Source organism: Alosa sapidissima, chromosome 9 (assembly GCF_018492685.1).
Source record: "Alosa sapidissima isolate fAloSap1 chromosome 9, fAloSap1.pri, whole genome shotgun sequence".
NCBI lineage: Eukaryota > Metazoa > Chordata > Actinopteri > Clupeiformes > Clupeidae > Alosa > Alosa sapidissima.
Genome location: NC_055965.1, coordinates 15911670 through 15928510, shown reverse-complemented (window position 1 = coordinate 15928510; position 16841 = coordinate 15911670). Strand labels below are relative to the sequence as shown.

The window sequence follows — 16841 nt, the reverse complement described above, 5'->3', positions numbered from 1 at the left end:
CTACTGACTTTGTGATTAGTAGATAGGTGGAGGGTGGCGCATCAGGCCAAAACACAACATGACAAAATCAACATCAGTTGAGGGCTGCAACTTCACTTTTTAAATGACAATATCCTGGCCGGACTATTGTTGTCAGTGATATAAATATTTGAAATGAACATGATTTCTTAATGTCTAGTGACATATCAGGGCCATATTATGATTAATTGAAATACATTTCTTACATACGGTTCCTTTAAACAAAATTCTGGCTATGATTGTTCCTTATTGCATCATGAGCCATCACTGCACCTATTGCATTCTACTGTTGTTAGCCTTAAGCCTAGCTCAGTCATTATGTTGTGCCACATCACCCTCCATTAGAAGTGCAATGAGCTGCATTTAGCATAATAAACTGCTTTTAGAATTCCAAATCCATATTTCTAGATATTTTGGTAAAGGTAACTTAAAAGTAATACAATAGTAGTGTAATGCCTTACAATTCAGAGACAGTAATATTATAATGTAATGAATTACTTTGAAATGACAGTAATAAGTAATACATAATATATTACGATTTTGAAGTAACTTGCCCAACACTGATTAAACCACATGTCACTGCTTGACTAAATGAAAAATATAGGCTACTGAACATGCATGGAGATCGTCATAGTTGACAGAAATTACGATACTGATTATATAATAACCTATAGGTCCAAATCTAAATGTTTGGGTTCAGTTTATGAAGTGTTGCTACAGCATGATACTGTGTGTTTGTTATTTATGGGGGGGAATCAGGGGGTGGTTTTGGTATCGGTGGGCTTGTGTGTGTGTGAGTGGGGGGGTGGGGGGGTCCAGGAGAAAATTGCAGGGCCGAATTTTGTTCTCAGTCCGACCCTGCGTGTATCTGTTCTGTAATAACGTGCCATATCAACTACTTCTACATCTCGCGATACTTTCCATGTTCTCTTCGTTCCCATGGTTTTGTCCAGCTGTTCGCACGCGCACGCCTCTCCCAGCCACTGCTGCTGCGGCTACTGCTGGTTTGACTGAGCCAGGAGAGAAGACACGGGAACCGCGATCATGGGACCGTCCACCAAAGTGAGTTAATCCAAGGAGCAGCCGGGTGAATACACCGGCATATAACACGCAAGCTACCAGTAAGGAGGGTCTTTATTGTTCATGTATTTGTGTGTGGCATCGTGTCTACAAGTGGCTGCCGCCAGTGTCTGCATGGCTATGATGATACATAGGGGCTAGTGTAGAATTTTAATTGCAGACATGCTGCTGGTCATTTTAAACATCATCTCGTTTGGTGGGCAGACTGACAACATCAATTTTATGAAGAAATGTAAGGAAGCTTTCTATCCTGTAGCCTAACATTAGGCCTAGTTTGTACATCGAGGTGTAAAATACAGAGCTACATCTTTCATGATGAATTTGTAGGCTATTCGTGGGAACACATGAACTTGTCCGTGACTTAGCTGAAATTCCAACGCAATCACCTAATTCTGTTTTACCCTATCAACCGAACTGTTTACTTTCAACGACTAGTCGTTGTCCGAGAAGCTGTTTTGGTAACACAGTAAGGTAACTTGGAACTAAATCCCACTCCCCTGCCACCCAGTGAAAAAAAAAAACATTCCATGACTTCCATGGTCAAATGCGTGCTCGCGTGTTTAATGAGTGCACTTTGTGGGACAAAATTGTCTAACCGCTGACCTCTTGCAGTATTGTAATTATAGTGGTCAGTTTGGGAATGCCTCGTATGGAGATGGACCTTAGAGCATTTCAGTTTGAAGGCCTATTTTTCTTTCTTTTTTAAAAAAGGACCAGTTTCGCAGTCCGTGGCGAAGATCATCTCCTTTCAGCAGACGTAGGGACGCTGGACGTTTGCTCACATCTACATGCGAGTTTGGATGTTTAACTTGATTTTTTGCCCTGATACTTTTACGACACATATAAATCATAGACCATGGTTACATGACCGGACTAGGCCAGCATCTCAGACGCCAGGAGACAGTTGTGGGTTGTATTTTTTTTCTGCCAAAAGCATTGAGACGCTCACTGAATACCAAACTATTCCAGTAGCTTCCTCATCGTTTTGGTTTTGTGTCATTTTCAACAACTTAAGTCTCGAAACCCTTTTGCCCCAGCAGCCAGTATCCAGGAAATATGACTAGAAGAACAACAAAATGGTAATTTTTATGAATGTTACTACTTTGTTATAACTCTCTGTGAATATGGCATTGTAGGCTATTTCATGAACATGTTAAACATTAGTCGAATACTTGGACGTGAATGATCGTAGCACTACTAATGAAATAATTTTATCTGTGGAATTTCCTGCAGGAGTTCCCCCATTTTTGCTGACTCATTCATTCATTACTACTTTACAATAATCTTACCCGTCTGCAATTACGAAGGCTATGTTGTAATAACTGCAGCAGTATTGGGAAACATTGTTTCATTTGTCCATTTCCTGCTGTCTGACTGTTTACTCTTTGGATCCCCAGGCTCCAGGGGAATCTGCCATGTATTTTCCCAGCGGCGTCCAAGACTGCTGACCGGAGATAAGGACCGACCCCCCCTCTGGCCAGTCCAGTCAGCCGTGAAGCCTGCCGGGCGGTGAGGGTGGGACGGAGGGAGGGATGGGCAACCTGCGCCTCTTCCGCCTCTGCCTGCTGCTGGGCTCCGTCTTCATGCTCTTCCTCATCATCCTGTACTGGGACGAGGTGGGCAACGCCGGGCTGCACCTGCGCTCCTCGCCGCCCGCTCCCCCTCCTCCTCATCACGTGCTGGCGGCCGTCGGCGGGCCGCCGCCACCGGTCACCCCGCGGTCCCCCGCCGTCTCCACCTCCACCCAGCTGACCATGTGGACGAGCGAGGACAAGGGCTACGCCTTCGTCTGGGACACGGACGCCTTTGACCACGAGGTGATGGCCGACCCGGACCCGCCAGAGACCCGGCCCACGAAAGACTCGGCGGCTCGACTGCGGCAGCGTCCGGTGCTGAAACCCCCGGGAGGTCCGCGGGAGTCCACTGCGCCACCCCCGCCTCAGGAGTCGGAGCTGGCGCCCACTCAGGCCAGACCGTCACGGCCACCCACCACCACGACCACAACTACCACCACCACCACCACCTCAACACCAGTAGCCTATAGGAACCAGACCAGTAAGCCCACACCAGCACAGAGCAGAGTCGACATCTACGTCAAGCCATCGAGCCGCCCAGCACTCCCCGCTCCACCCACGCCCCCGTTCTTCAGCCTCCTGCAGCGCCAGGCGAAGCGCCGGCGCCACCTACAGGAGGCCTGCGCTGCGGACAGCGGCCTGGACTTCCCCGGGAAGCTGCGCTCCTTCGATCAGATCCCCAGCCAGGCCCTGGACCACCTGATCGTGGACGACCGGCACGGCGTCATCTACTGCTACGTGCCCAAGGTGGCCTGCACCAACTGGAAGCGCGTCATGATCGTGCTGGGCCAGAAGCTGGTCGCGGCGGCAGGGGGCATCATCATCAACAACGGAGGAGGAGGAGGAGGGGGCGGTGACCCCGACGACCCCAACGCGGCGCCAACGCCGTACCGGCGGCCTCAGGACGTGCCGTCAGATCTGAGCCACAACGGCACACTGCATTTGACCTTCAACAAATTTTGGCGCCGCTACGGCAAGGCGTCGCGCAGCCTCATGCATGCCAAGCTGCGCAAGTACACCAAGTTCCTGTTCGTGCGCGACCCCTTCGTGCGCCTCATGTCTGCCTTCCGCAACAAACTGGCCCAGCCCAACGAGGACTTCTACCGGCAGTTCGGCGCGCGCATGCTTCGGCGCTACGCCAACGTCACCCAGCCCCCGTCTACGGCCCGGGAGGCCTTCAAGGCGGGTTTGCGGCCGTCGTTCGCCGACTTCGTCCACTACCTGCTGGACCCCGAGACGGAGAAGGAGGAGGCGTTCAATGAGCACTGGCGGCAGGTGTACCGCCTGTGCCACCCTTGCCAGATCGGCTACGACTTTGTCGGCAAGCTCGAGACGCTGGACGAAGACGCACGGCACCTCCTCCACATCCTGGACGTGGACCGGCAGATCCAGTTCCCTCCCGGCTACCGGAACCGGACAGCGGCCAGCTGGGAGCGCGACTGGTTCGCCAACGTTCCGCTCGAGGACATTAGGAGGCTGTATAAACTGTACGAGCCTGATTTCCGGCTATTCGGATATCCCATGCCCGACACATTGCTCCATGAATGACGCACACAGATGTGATACCAATCCAGCACTTACTGACCCTCTACAAGGGTTACTCCAGTGATGGTGTTTTCTTGTGTGACTGAAGAGGACTAATGTTGACTATGGAGGCTATGGTAGCTAAGCTAATGTCGCAGAGCTGCCAACTCTCACACATTGAGAGTGAGATTCATTCATCATCATTTGATTGGCTCCACATGCTCTTACACCAATTGAATGCGTGAGGGTTGGCAGCTCTGAATGTTGAGTAAGGACTCTATGGTAGCTAAGCTAATTTTGAGTAGGGATGCTATGGTAGCTAAGCTAACGTTGAGTAAGGATGCTATGGTAGCTAAGCTAACGTTGAGTATGGGAGCGACAGTAGCTTCCAAAGCATCAAAGTTATGAGAGTCAACAGTGAGTTGGCCATTAGCCATTCTACACAACAGTGGCGCCACATCAAAAGGTCTCTTTTTATTAGTACTGCTAAGTGTAAGAACCGCGGAACCACACAGGACTAACTGCTAACCCGACATGTTGTGGCTTGGGTCCCACACAAGCGATTAAAAGGCATAGATTAGTGGCGCTTTGTCGTGAGCACTCCTAGCAGACCGTGCCTTCAAAGGGAGAGGAATGTGTTGTTGTTATTTGTTGTTGTTATTTTAAATGACATGTTTTCTGTTTACGCATTGTTACATCTGTACTGTACATGATGTGAAGAGTGTTGTCCATAAACATCAGATGTGGAACACCCTGGATGAGTAGTAATTCAGATTTTTGGCCACACTGAAGTGTCCTTAATGCAGTCCACTTATCCTTAGTACCATCAGCTGTAAACAAATAAATACAATGAACTTTTTGAACATATTGTAGCAAGATGCACGTTAGGCACTATAATAAGTGTCCTTACTACCAACTTACCACTGCAGTTAGGACACTTATTAGGCATATTATATTATATTATATTATATTATTATATTATATTATATTATACATGAGATGTTTTTTGTTACTTTTGACGGGGAATGTAAACTACATTTAAATTTGTGTGGTTACCTTGTGCTTTAAGTAAGCGCATACCTTAAAGATATGAGTGGTCCTATAGTGTTATTTGCATCTTATCCTACAGGAACATTTTCATGTTCAACACCAGCACTCCCTCTGATCTGTTTTCCTCGCTCTCACAGCAAAGACGCCAAGTGCAGGCCTTCTCTGAACACCGCTGTATTTCAAAACTCCCTTCTAGTTTTCCTCTGAAGAAGTCCTGTATGGGCTGTCACGCTCCCAGTCCAGCTATCTCAGATTCACATCTAGTCTGTGAACAACACAGGCACTTCCTGTAGGCTAATTTTGTACGCCCCAGTAACCGTAACAACGGCACACAGCCAGCCTCCTCGTCCTGCCCTAGTTTTGCACAAGCTGGCCCCAGACAAGTGTTTATCTCCGCTGTGCAGAAGGAGGGGTTTTCTTTGAAGCCGTCCATCTCATGCTTGAACAATGTTGAGAGCCCATTTAGAGTGCTAATGGCTTGAAAGGTGAAGGAATGTGTAAACATGCTACTGATGAACGTAGCTTATATAAATCTTTTTTTCTTCACTCTTTCCATAAAAGAAAAACTATGTAATGTAGATTGCAGGTTGTTTTACACCTTCCATTATTGCTGTGAGCGTATAGTCTGGATAGACGAATCGGCTGCAGTGATGGCTATGGTATTATGGAGAGACGAAAACAAACTTTTCATACATGATACCGTTTCACATTAAACAACCAGACAGACTCAAGCCATTTGAGGAGTGTGTGTGGGTTCAGGATTCTGTTAAAGTGATGAAAGTTGGCGAATGGAGTGTAATTTAACAAGGTAGCAAATGCTTTATCCAAACAACCATGACAGTTGCGTGTGTAGTTCCAAGCAAAGCATGAGGAAAAGTTTCCGTGGAAAGATCTAATTTTTTTTCATGTCCCTCCAAAAAACCGCTTTCCAACACAAAGGCTCTGCTCCCACAAAACAGTCTTTACTCGTGAAAAGGCTTGCACATGCCTGTGAATCCATGATGTAAATGAATAACCAAAGATCGATAAACAGCTTGTAAGAACTTCCTCTACAGACACGCCCATGAATCTCAGAGTGTTAAACTATGTCCTTATTGGGTAGTCGGCGGTAATCAGTTCATTTATGTCATTAATCATGCACGCTCTATTTCCTAGGGCGTTGACGCCGTCTGACACCTCTTGACACTTATTGGCTGGTGAGGTTTCACACACCTAATGTGTGTGACTCTGCAGCTAATATGAGCTGAAGGACAGCAACATGGTGGATCTGCAGCTAATATGAGCTGAAGGACAGCAACATGGTGGATCTGCAGCTCAGGGCAATTCTGGTATCCCGTTGTTCCTCCACTCCTTTTCTCCTCTCTCTCTTTCTGTTCGGTGGGATCTCTTTGTCTCCCCTCTTTTCACTCTCACTCTTTCACACTGTCACTTCTTTTTCTGAAGTCTCCCCTTTCCCTTTTCTCTGCTCGTCTCTCTGTTGTTAACCTGCAGGTTAGATTTCTTGGACGTTCGCCAGGATTCAGTGACCACAAGTGAATTAGGTCAGTCTATACACACACACACACACACACACACAAAGGAAAAGCAAACAGATCATTTTCCTTACAAACCTTTTCTTGAGGGAATCTGTACTTCCACACAGCTCCTATCTAATTTCATCTGACAGTAACCATCATATAGAACTAAGCCATCATAACTAACTCAGATACACCTACCTCACCTCCAGGCAAATCCCCATCACTACTCATTTTCAGTAATCAGACTATAAAATGAAATGTGCTATTCTACTTGAATTATTTGGATAGCATATTATATATTAGATTTTTAATCAGGGCAGCAGTTTTCAGATTACATTATGTCCTTCCATAATTGCAAAAGGGTTCCCCAATGTTTTCTCAGTTAGCCTTTTAAAATAAGTTATAATAGTAATAGTAAACAGAATGTGCCTTTGGAACATTGAATGAATGGTTGCTGATAATGGACAATGTAGATATTGCATTAAATATCAACCATTTCTTTCTACAACAGTCGAGAACCCTTTTGCAATTACCCTTTATTGTCACTGAGTACAGATACTAAGAAGGAAACAGTGTGATGTGGTGAATACAGATACTACAGTAAGAAGGAAACACAGTGTGATGTGGTGAGTATATACTAAGAAGGAAACACAGTGGGATGTGGTGAGTAGATACTAAGAAGGAAACACAGTGTGATGTGGTGAGTAGATACTAAGAAGGAAACACAGTGTGATGCGGTGAGTAGATACTAAGAAGGAAACACAGTGTGATGCGGTGAGTAGATACTAAGAAGGAAACACAGTGTGATGTGGTGAGTACAGATACTACAGTAAGAAGGAAACACAGTGTGATGCGGTGAGAAGAAACACAGTGTGATATGGACACACAAAGGGGCTGCATTACTGCCCTCTTATCCCATCTGGCTTAGTTGACATTGGGTCAGTTGTTATACTGTAAAAGATTTTTCGTGCATGTGCATTTGTTTACCTGACTATGGGACATCTTGGCCAAGGGGAGTGGGGTGTGTGTGTTAATGTATTCTGTTATCATGCTGTTATGATTACCCAGTAACGTAAATGTGAAAACAACATCACTGTTCTTTAAACAAATTGTGCGTGATAACTGGAGAAACAATCTGCGCCTCCGGAATGCTGCAATGGAGCAGCACATACCGGCTCCAGCTGTTGTTTTTGTTTGTGTACACTGTTTGAGGACAGCGCCCAAACTGCCATAAACATCCCTGATATTCTTTAACCATGACTGTATCAGGGGAAAGAAATCAGGACAGACTCTGGTATCAGTAAGATGGATCAGGTTACAGCGGCCGCAGGTTCACGCACGCCCAACTCCTACTTGTGATGACCATGTTGTGACCATAGACTGTAAAAAATAGGTTGTGACTCACAGTAGAGTTAAGATATCAATTGTGTGTGCACACCCTGGGAATGAACTCATGTTATTGGTTTAAGGAAATACATCAGTTTGGCCACAAGTAGGGGAGATGGGGGGGGGGGGGGGGGGGGGGGACACACCATACTGTAATACAACGGTTTCTCAGTCACTTTGGTGCATTTCTCTTATCAGAATTGAAATTCTCAAAACTAGTTCAAGCTCCACATCATCTATTTACCTGTGTATATAATTTCTCATTCTCAAACAAACAGCAAATGCTTTCGCACATCCTTACAATTTCTTATGTACAATTGTTTTCTGTCAAAATGCATTATACACCTTAAAAAAAACATTTAGACATTAGTTAACCCTCTCTGTTAGCTAACCCTCATACCTTCCAAAATCGCCTGATTTCCACTGCATGTTGACAGCTGCTGGACTGCATGGACGGTTGAAAGAATAACGATTTCCCCCGAACTCTCAAATAACTATGCAGCTGTGTTAAAGTTACCCTGGTGCTGGGTAGTGTGCTCACTTCAGGTGGGGGAGAGGAGGGCCGCTGTCCTAAACTATCAACCCAACAAGCTGGGTTACAGAAAATAACCCAACATGAGTAAAAACAACCCCACACAATGACCCAACAGTTTCAACTCAGCGTTTGGGTTGAGAAAATAACCCAGCATTTTTTAGAGTGTGTAACCTTTTTAACTGTTGACATTGATATATCGGTAAGCCAGACAGAAAAAACACATGAGAAAATGCTTGCAGAGTAAACTGTTACAACGGCAACATGGCATATTAATCAAAGAGAAACACTCCTCAATGTGTTGGTACATCACTATGGAATCCACTCAGTTCGTACTTGCTCCTGTAAACAACAATGTACAATCAGTAATAGTTACAATTGTTAATAATAAACTGAATCGTAAACTTGCTTAGCTGTCCGTCAAACATAAATAAGCCAATGGGAATGCACCCGAGGAAATCCCAACCCCCAGACACGTTTGTGTCAAAACCGCAATCAAAAAGTCAGGGAGCGCAAACGAGAAAGCTGGAATCGTAATCAAAGAAAACAGCATCAAACAAAACTGAGAAAGAGGCAAAGACAAATATGTTACACGGTTACCCAAATTATTTCATTGCAATCTTGTATTTATTAATTGAGTTTATTTTTTTTGTTTGATTTTTTCTATTTGGTATTTTGATTTGTATTTTTTTGCTTGCTATTTTATAAGTATTCTTTAATTAGTTTGACACAAAATTGATTCCATACATCACTGCTGTACCCACCCACGTCATGTCTATATGGGGATGCGTGCAGTGAGCATATGCTGCCACTAGTGGGCGCCATCATCGTATACATGTCCAGTCTATCCACTGCTCATCAGAACACAGACGATGTAGCCGTTCTCTCTCCACTGGTCACACATTACTAGCCCAGACCACATCGTCAAAAGTGGCAGCAGGGAGATAATACTATATACCCAAAAGCACACAGCACACACAGCTGCCTGCCAATGTCCCAGAGCACAGACCACATCTCATACCACACATTGAAAGATAGATAGATAGATAGATAGATAGATAGATAGATTTTATTTATTGATCCCTAGGGGAAATTCAAGTGAAAGGTCATATCCACAGTGGCCACAGGCATTTTAAGCGACGGCCTACGGCATAAACATCCAGTGGCCAGCTGCAGGGGCGGGTCATTTAGCCTCTGTGACCACTGTCCCTGGAAATGGCCCTCACACGTGGTCCACATGCCAAACAAAACACTGGTGCATGCTTCTACACACAAACACACACACAAAAACACTCTCTCTCTCTTTCTCTCTCTCACTCATTCTCTTTCTCTCTCTCTCTCTCACACACACACACATACACAGATGTGAACAGATGTGAGATCTTGAATGAGAAATATCATCTGCGGTATGTTTGAGTGGCACCACGCCCCTTGTCACCCTCCTGTGGAATGACAGCCCATGCCCTTGAGGATGCGCACATCAATATTGCATGTGTGCTGCTGAGGCGAAATGACAGTAGCAGAGAGCATCAGGAGGAGCAGTCGCTCAGTCATGGGCGACTGGGTTGGGGGTGGTGTGTGTGTGTGGGGGGGGGGGGGGGGGGGGGATTGGTGCAGATGTAAGCACTCCACACTCGGGAGCAGGACGACCCAGTTTATGATGATGGATTACATTGGAAATGTGTGTTTTCAAGCAATCGCTGAATGATTGAACATGTAGTTAACCCTCTCAATGAAGACGTATAGCTTGTGATGAGGTGTGTAAGCAGACCAAGGAGTCTAGCAGGAGCAGAGCCGGACAGTAATGGAGTACATTTACTTGAGTACAGTACTTGAGTACAATTTTGAGGGATCTGTACTTTACTTGAGTATCATTTTTGGGGAGTACTCATGACTTTACTCAAGTACATTTGAGAGGCAAATATTGTACTCTTTACTCCACTACATTTCTATCCATAACTGTGAGTACCCGTTACTTCTTCTAAGTACCCATTCACCTTCAGCTTTTCCCCAAAGTCAACTCCATGGTCAGATTTAGATAAGCGATGAAACCATGGACAAAACAATGGATGAAAGATGCAGCAGATCCATTCCGGGAATGTGCCAACCTGTGGCCCCACCTCGCCAGATTATTTCAATTTTCTGAACAAGTTAATGATAGTTTTCGCTTCAAGTGTTTCAATTACAAAATAGTATTTTGTATTTGAAATACGTATTTTAAATACATGTATTAGAAATACTGCCCATCCCTGGCAACATGGTAAAAAGATGAAAATGACTTGATTTCACTTTCAATTCCTTTTACATTCTCCAAGGTATTAACATGAACATTTTTCATAACTCCATGTAGGACGTTTCTGTACATAAATGTAAGCACTGTGGCAGTAGTAATGCAATATTTAGAAAATGAAGGCTACTCTTGTAATCTTGATACTCAAGTACTTTTAAAAACAACTACTTCAGTACCTTTACTTAAGTAAAGTAGACATCAGACTGTTGTACTTTTACTTGTACTTAAGTAAAATTTAGCAAGGGGTATCTGTAGTTTTACTCAAGTAATGAAGCTGTGTACTCTGTCCGCCTCTGAGCAGGAGGCAGGCCTGCAGATGGATCCCTACCAGTGTAAGTACAGAGAGGCGAGAGGCACTGATGGAGCAATCAGCGGTATTGTGAAAGTGTGTGCGTGATGACTCCCTGCCTGTTCCAGCCTACTTGTTCTCCATTCTGGGGCAGGGCATTGGCATCATCTTATTGTTGATCATATCGCTTTGTGCCTCTTTGTCAGTGATCAGTGTCTGTGGCCGGCCGTGGTCCCTTGTCCCAGTCCGAGGTCCTGATTGTTCGGCTCTCCTGCCATTCATCTGGGAATTGTCTTCTCCTGCTCTGATGGCTTTATACGCCTGCTTGCCTTGCCAAAATGGCCACTGCTCCTTCTCCCCTGGCTCTGTGGTGATGTCCAAAGATGGCCGCTGCTCCTTCTCCCCTGGCTCCGTGGTAATGTTTGATTCCCAGCTGTCACTGTTGTGCTCTGGCCTCAGCAAGGCACTTCATCCCAAGTCAGTAAGTCGCTTTGGATAAAAAAGTGTCGGACAAATAAATAATGATAAAGATGTCAGTTGCTGGGATTTCTTGTTTAGGAGGCAGACTCCCTGCTGGGGCCTGTGCTTTGTTGTGTTGTTACTTTTGATTATTTTTTGCTATTTTCCTTTAATGCACCTTAAACCATTCACTCCGCACATATCACTCTTATGCACACTCACCACTGATCTTTGCCCTATATACTTAGGTTAACCTGAACTATTTAATTAACTACTTTTCAAACGTTTTTAATTAACTACTTTTGTTCAAACGCTGCATCAGGTGTGCTTCCCATCTTTGTCATGTCTTTGGCGTCCACCAGGGTGAATGTCTTTGGCGTCCACCACAGCTGAACAGGGAGAAAGAGACAGAGAAAGAAAGAGAGAAAGAGAGAGAGAGAGAGAGAGAGAGAGAGAGAGACAGAGAGCAATGATAGTCGGGCAGTGTACTCCAGTGTACTCTCGGCTGTCTTCTTTGATGAAACAAACATCACAAACATCAGACAGACAGGCCCGCCCAAAACTGATGTCTGACCCCAGCCATGTCCTCCACCCTCACCACCAGCCTCTCCCCTCAGGCAGGCCGATGCTACAGAGTCCCCCCCCCCCAGTTCTGGCTCAACCGCTTCAAGAACTCGTTTGTCCTCCTGTCCATCAGAGCCCATAAATAGCCAGTTAGCCAGAGGCGGATCCCTGTGGCAATCTGCCCTCAATTTGTTTTACCTTATTTGTGTACTTCTTACAAGGTGCACATACTTAAAAAGAGTCTGTTTACTCCAACTGCAAAAATGTAATTTTTGTTTATTACGTTTTAACATTATGTTTTAAAAGTAAGTTGTTGTATAGTGTCAGTCTGTGAATGCAGTGTAGGTGTCGTGAATGTGTACTGAGTGACAGGCTGTGCATGTATTGTACGCATACAGGTTACTTGTCAACAGGATAGGCTACTGTATGTGTCCAAGTCTATCTTTTTTATGACTCCCTTGTTACAGACACACACACACACACACACACACACACATTCCCGACCCTCCTGCATGGATTCCTGCATCATTGTTTGACGTCATTAGGGTGTGTGCTTCAGGGTGTGATGTAGCATGTTTGTGATGGATGTGGTGGTGGGTGGGTGGGGGTGGGGGGCTGTTAAAGAGAAGAGCAACACTCTGGCCTGATGGATGTGGTGGTGGGTGGGTGGGGGGCTGTTAAAGAGAAGAGCAACACTCTGGCCTGATGCCCGGTATTGCTGTCCTCTTTCACCCTTACTTTCCCCTATCACTCCCTCTTTTTCTCTCTCTCCATCACTCCCTCTCTCCCCATCACTCCCTCTCTCCCCATCACTCCCTCTCTCTCCATCACTCCCTCTCTCCCCATCACTCCCTCTCTCCCTATCTCTCCCTCTCTCTCTATCTCTCCCTCTTTTTCTCTCTCTCCCTCTCTCCCCATCACTCCCTCTCTCCCTATCTCTCCCTCTCTCCCTCTCTCCCCATCACTCCCTCTCTCCCCATCACTCCCTCTCTCCCTATCTCTCCCTCTCTCTCTATCTCTCCCTCTTTTTCTCTCTCTCCCTCTCTCCCCATCACTCCCTCTCTCTCCATCTCTCCCTCTCTCTCTATCTCTCCCTCTTTTTCTCTCTCTCCCTCTCTCCCCATCACTCCCTCTCTCCCTATCTCTCCCTCTCTCCCTCTCTCCCCATCACTCCCTCTCTCTCTCTCTCTTCCTCTTTTTCTCTCTCTCCCTCCTTCTCTTTCCTTCACTCAAAAAACCCCTCAAAGTTTGGATACAGTATTGTCAAAATGAAATATTAACAGATTAGAATGAGAAAATATCAATCAACAATAGCGTTATGCTCTCTCTCTCTCTCTCTCTCTCTCTCTCTCTCTCTCTCTCTCTCTCTCTCTCTCTCTCACACACACCCATTTGTTTTATTTCATCCTGAGACAAGAGGTTACCTGTCCACTCCATACTCTCCTGTGCTCATCTTCCGCACACACATTCAACATCACCACGTCTCCACTGACCCCGAACCTCTTTGCTATTTCAGACAAGGCAGAGCTTAGTCATAGGGGGGGGGCCGGGTGGTTTTTCTATTTTTAACTTCCTGTTCTTCTCCTCCTCTATAACGCTCTACCCTTCCAGCCCCCCTCTATCCTGTCCACTCTCATCATCTTCATCCTTTCACTTTTTTCTCTCTCTATCCCACCTTCCATCCCTCCTGTGATCTTTCCATCTCCCACCCCTCTTTCCCTGTTTTCCAAACAAAGGCTCGTAGAGTATAGCTCTGCAGTAGGTGCTGTTTGCGGTATGACACTCTAGAGGCAAGGCACAGATATCTCACACGTCACAATCCAACCTCTGTCTTCTCCGCAATCCTCTCATTCCACATTGCATCTTTCAGGAGCGATTAGATAGTTAGAACACTCCTGTAAACCTGGGTTGATCTCTCTGGCTGTAATTATGCAAAATGTATGGATCCTCTGAGATTTCACATGTGATAGATACTGACCGCTAATAAATAAAACACCTGGATTGGTCTCTCTGGCTGTGATGTATTATGTATGGATCCTCTGGTGAGATCTCACATGTGATAGATACTGACCGCTAATAAAAAGCACACCTGGCACGCACGGACACGTACAGACCTTAGGGCTGAGGGAGAAGGTTTTTTTCATCGATCATCTTGTGTCCGATGTATGGTCTTTTGGGCCCCTGGCTGTCGACTTCAAGGCAGCGCGTTAGCGTTAGGGTCAGGTTTAGTGAAGGCAGCGCTGCCTTGAAGTCGACGGTGGGGGCCCAAAACTGAGCTCTCTGATACGGTACAATGGATGCTTCTGTCGATATGACCGTCCAATACATAGACATGCTGTCAGTGTTTGCGAGTGGTGTGCATCGTGGGCATCGTGGGCATTCTAGTACCATAGATATGAGCATTCATATACCATAGATACTGACAGCAGTGAGTGATGCACCTGCAGTTCACAGTTCACATCACCACGGCACGACAGCATCACTGGCAGAATGGGCAGTTGTTAGATAAACATTTAGGTTTTGACTATCTGGATGATATAGTGGTCATGTCTCCAGAGGGTCCTGTGTGTGTGTGTGTGTGTGTGTCGGGGGGGCTACCGGTTTTCTCTACCAATATTATTTGAACATTTTTACATCCTTGGACACGCTGTCAGTGGCTGTACTGATAAGAGTCCATTCTCACTTCATCTCCCTCCTCAGATCAATCTGCGAGAGAGAATTGATTTGACAGTCTGTTACTTGAAATGCATACTCACCGAGGCTGTGATTTTGAAGTCTTTGTTGCTGTTACTTGTCACTTCTGAGTATGCCTCTTCTCTGCTAGGGGGCATATGACACACCCTGTGCAAAACAAACTCAAAGGCATAAAGAAAGCACATCACCATAGGCATGTTGTGTTTCCCCCTGCTTTCAAAAGCCATGTCAAATGGATTAAATAATCTCGAGAACAAAGCCAAAACAAACCCAAACAACACTAAGAGGCGTTCACACCTCCTCTTCCCATCTCCCTCTCTCCCTCTCTCCTCTTCCCACCTCCCTCTCTCCCTCTCTCCTCTCCTCTTCCCTCTCTCCCTCTCTCCTCTTCCCTCTCTCCCTCTCTCCTCTTCCCACCTCCTCTTCCCACCTCCCTCTCTCCTCTTCCCACCTCCCTCTCTCCCTTTCTCCTCTCCTCTTCCCACCTCCCTCTCTCCCTCTCTCCTCTTCCCACCTCCTCTTCCCACCTCCCTCTCTCCTCTTCCCACCTCCTCTTCCCACCTCCCTCTCTCCCTCTCTCCTCTTCCCACCTCCCTCTCTCCTCTTCCCACCTCCTCTTCCCACCTCCCTCTCTCCTCTTCCCACCTCCCTCTCTCCTCTTCCCACCTCCTTCTCTCCCTCTCTCCTCTCCTCTTCCCACCTCCCTCACTCCTCTTCCCACCTCCCTCTCTCCTCTTCCCACCTCCTCTTCCCACCTCCCTCTCTCCTCTTCCCACCTCCCTCTCTCCCTTTCTCCTCTCCTCTTCCCACCTCCCTCTCTCCCTCTCTCCTCTTCCCACCTCCTCTTCCCACCTCCCTCTCTCCTCTTCCCACCTCCCTCTCTCCCTTTCTCCTCTCCTCTTCCCACCTCCCTCTCTCCCTCTCTCCTCTTCCCACCTCCTCTTCCCACCTCCCTCTCTCCTCTTCCCACCTCCTCTTCCCACCTCCCTCTCTCCCTCTCTCCTCTTCCCACCTCCTCTTCCCACCTCCCTCTCTCCTCTTCCCACCTCCTTCTCTCCCTCTCTCCTCTCCTCTTCCCACCTCCCTCTCTCCCTCTCTCCTCTTCCCACCTCCCTCTCTCCATCTGTGTGTGTGTGTGTGTGTGTGGGTGTGGGTGTGTGTGTGTGTGTGTGGATGGGTGTGTGTGTGTGTGGATGGGTGTGTGGGTGTGCTGACATGGGCCAGGATTTCTTTGACATGTGGGCGTATGGGGGATTCCCAAAGCTCAAGGTGTAGTGCAGGTCTTCTTAACCCCATGGATGACTGATAACTCCCCTGTCATTTCCTTGTCCTAGCATGTTAGTGTTGGATTCGTCAAAAGCAGCTGTGATAGGATGCCCTTGACTGATCTCTGGGAGCAAGGCCAATAATAACACTAAGCAAGAGGGGTTGTTATAAGTCGTTCACCTATTGGATGGCAAAACACAGCTGTTGTCATAAAGATCTGTCGTTCGTGGTGAGCAACTGCACAAGCTGACTGCAGGCGCCTTGCTCCCATGAGGTCTTATACGGTCATGTGACATGGTGACATCCTGGTGACTTCCTGCCGTGCCAGAGGAAGTCAGACAGCATTTCTAACCAGCATGCATTGTGTTGAACCCAGCATGCATCACATTTAGCCAGTCCTGAGCAGCGCTGCATCAAGTCGAACGAGCATAATATCATATTCCCACCTCCTCTTCCCACCTCCCTCTCTCCTCTTCCCACCTCCTCTTCCCACCTCCCTCTCTCCGCTTCCCACCTCATAATATCACTGCACACACTGGTCATGGAATGACCTCAGTTCACACCTCAGTCCTTTCCATTTCCACCTAACCACACAAAT

At 46.6% G+C, this 16841-nt stretch overlaps 1 protein-coding gene across 6 annotated transcripts; it reads left to right on the top strand.

The window, feature by feature from the left end:
* The first annotated feature begins 960 nt into the window (after positions 1 to 960).
* On the top strand, positions 961 to 4952 carry LOC121718297 (carbohydrate sulfotransferase 12-like). Of its 6 annotated transcripts, none has more exons than XM_042103263.1 (3): positions 961 to 1080; positions 2139 to 2177; positions 2496 to 4952. In XM_042103263.1, exon 3 carries the CDS (start codon positions 2631 to 2633, stop codon positions 4218 to 4220), a length of 1590 nt encoding a protein of 529 aa, XP_041959197.1. In that variant the 5' UTR covers positions 961 to 1080; positions 2139 to 2177; positions 2496 to 2630; the 3' UTR covers positions 4221 to 4952. The 6 variants fall into 6 exon arrangements, with proteins under 6 accessions (XP_041959197.1, XP_041959200.1, XP_041959198.1 ...); XM_042103266.1 differs by having other exon boundaries at positions 972 to 1080; positions 2136 to 2177; XM_042103264.1 differs by having other exon boundaries at positions 972 to 1139.
* The last annotated feature ends 11889 nt before the right edge of the window (positions 4953 to 16841 follow it).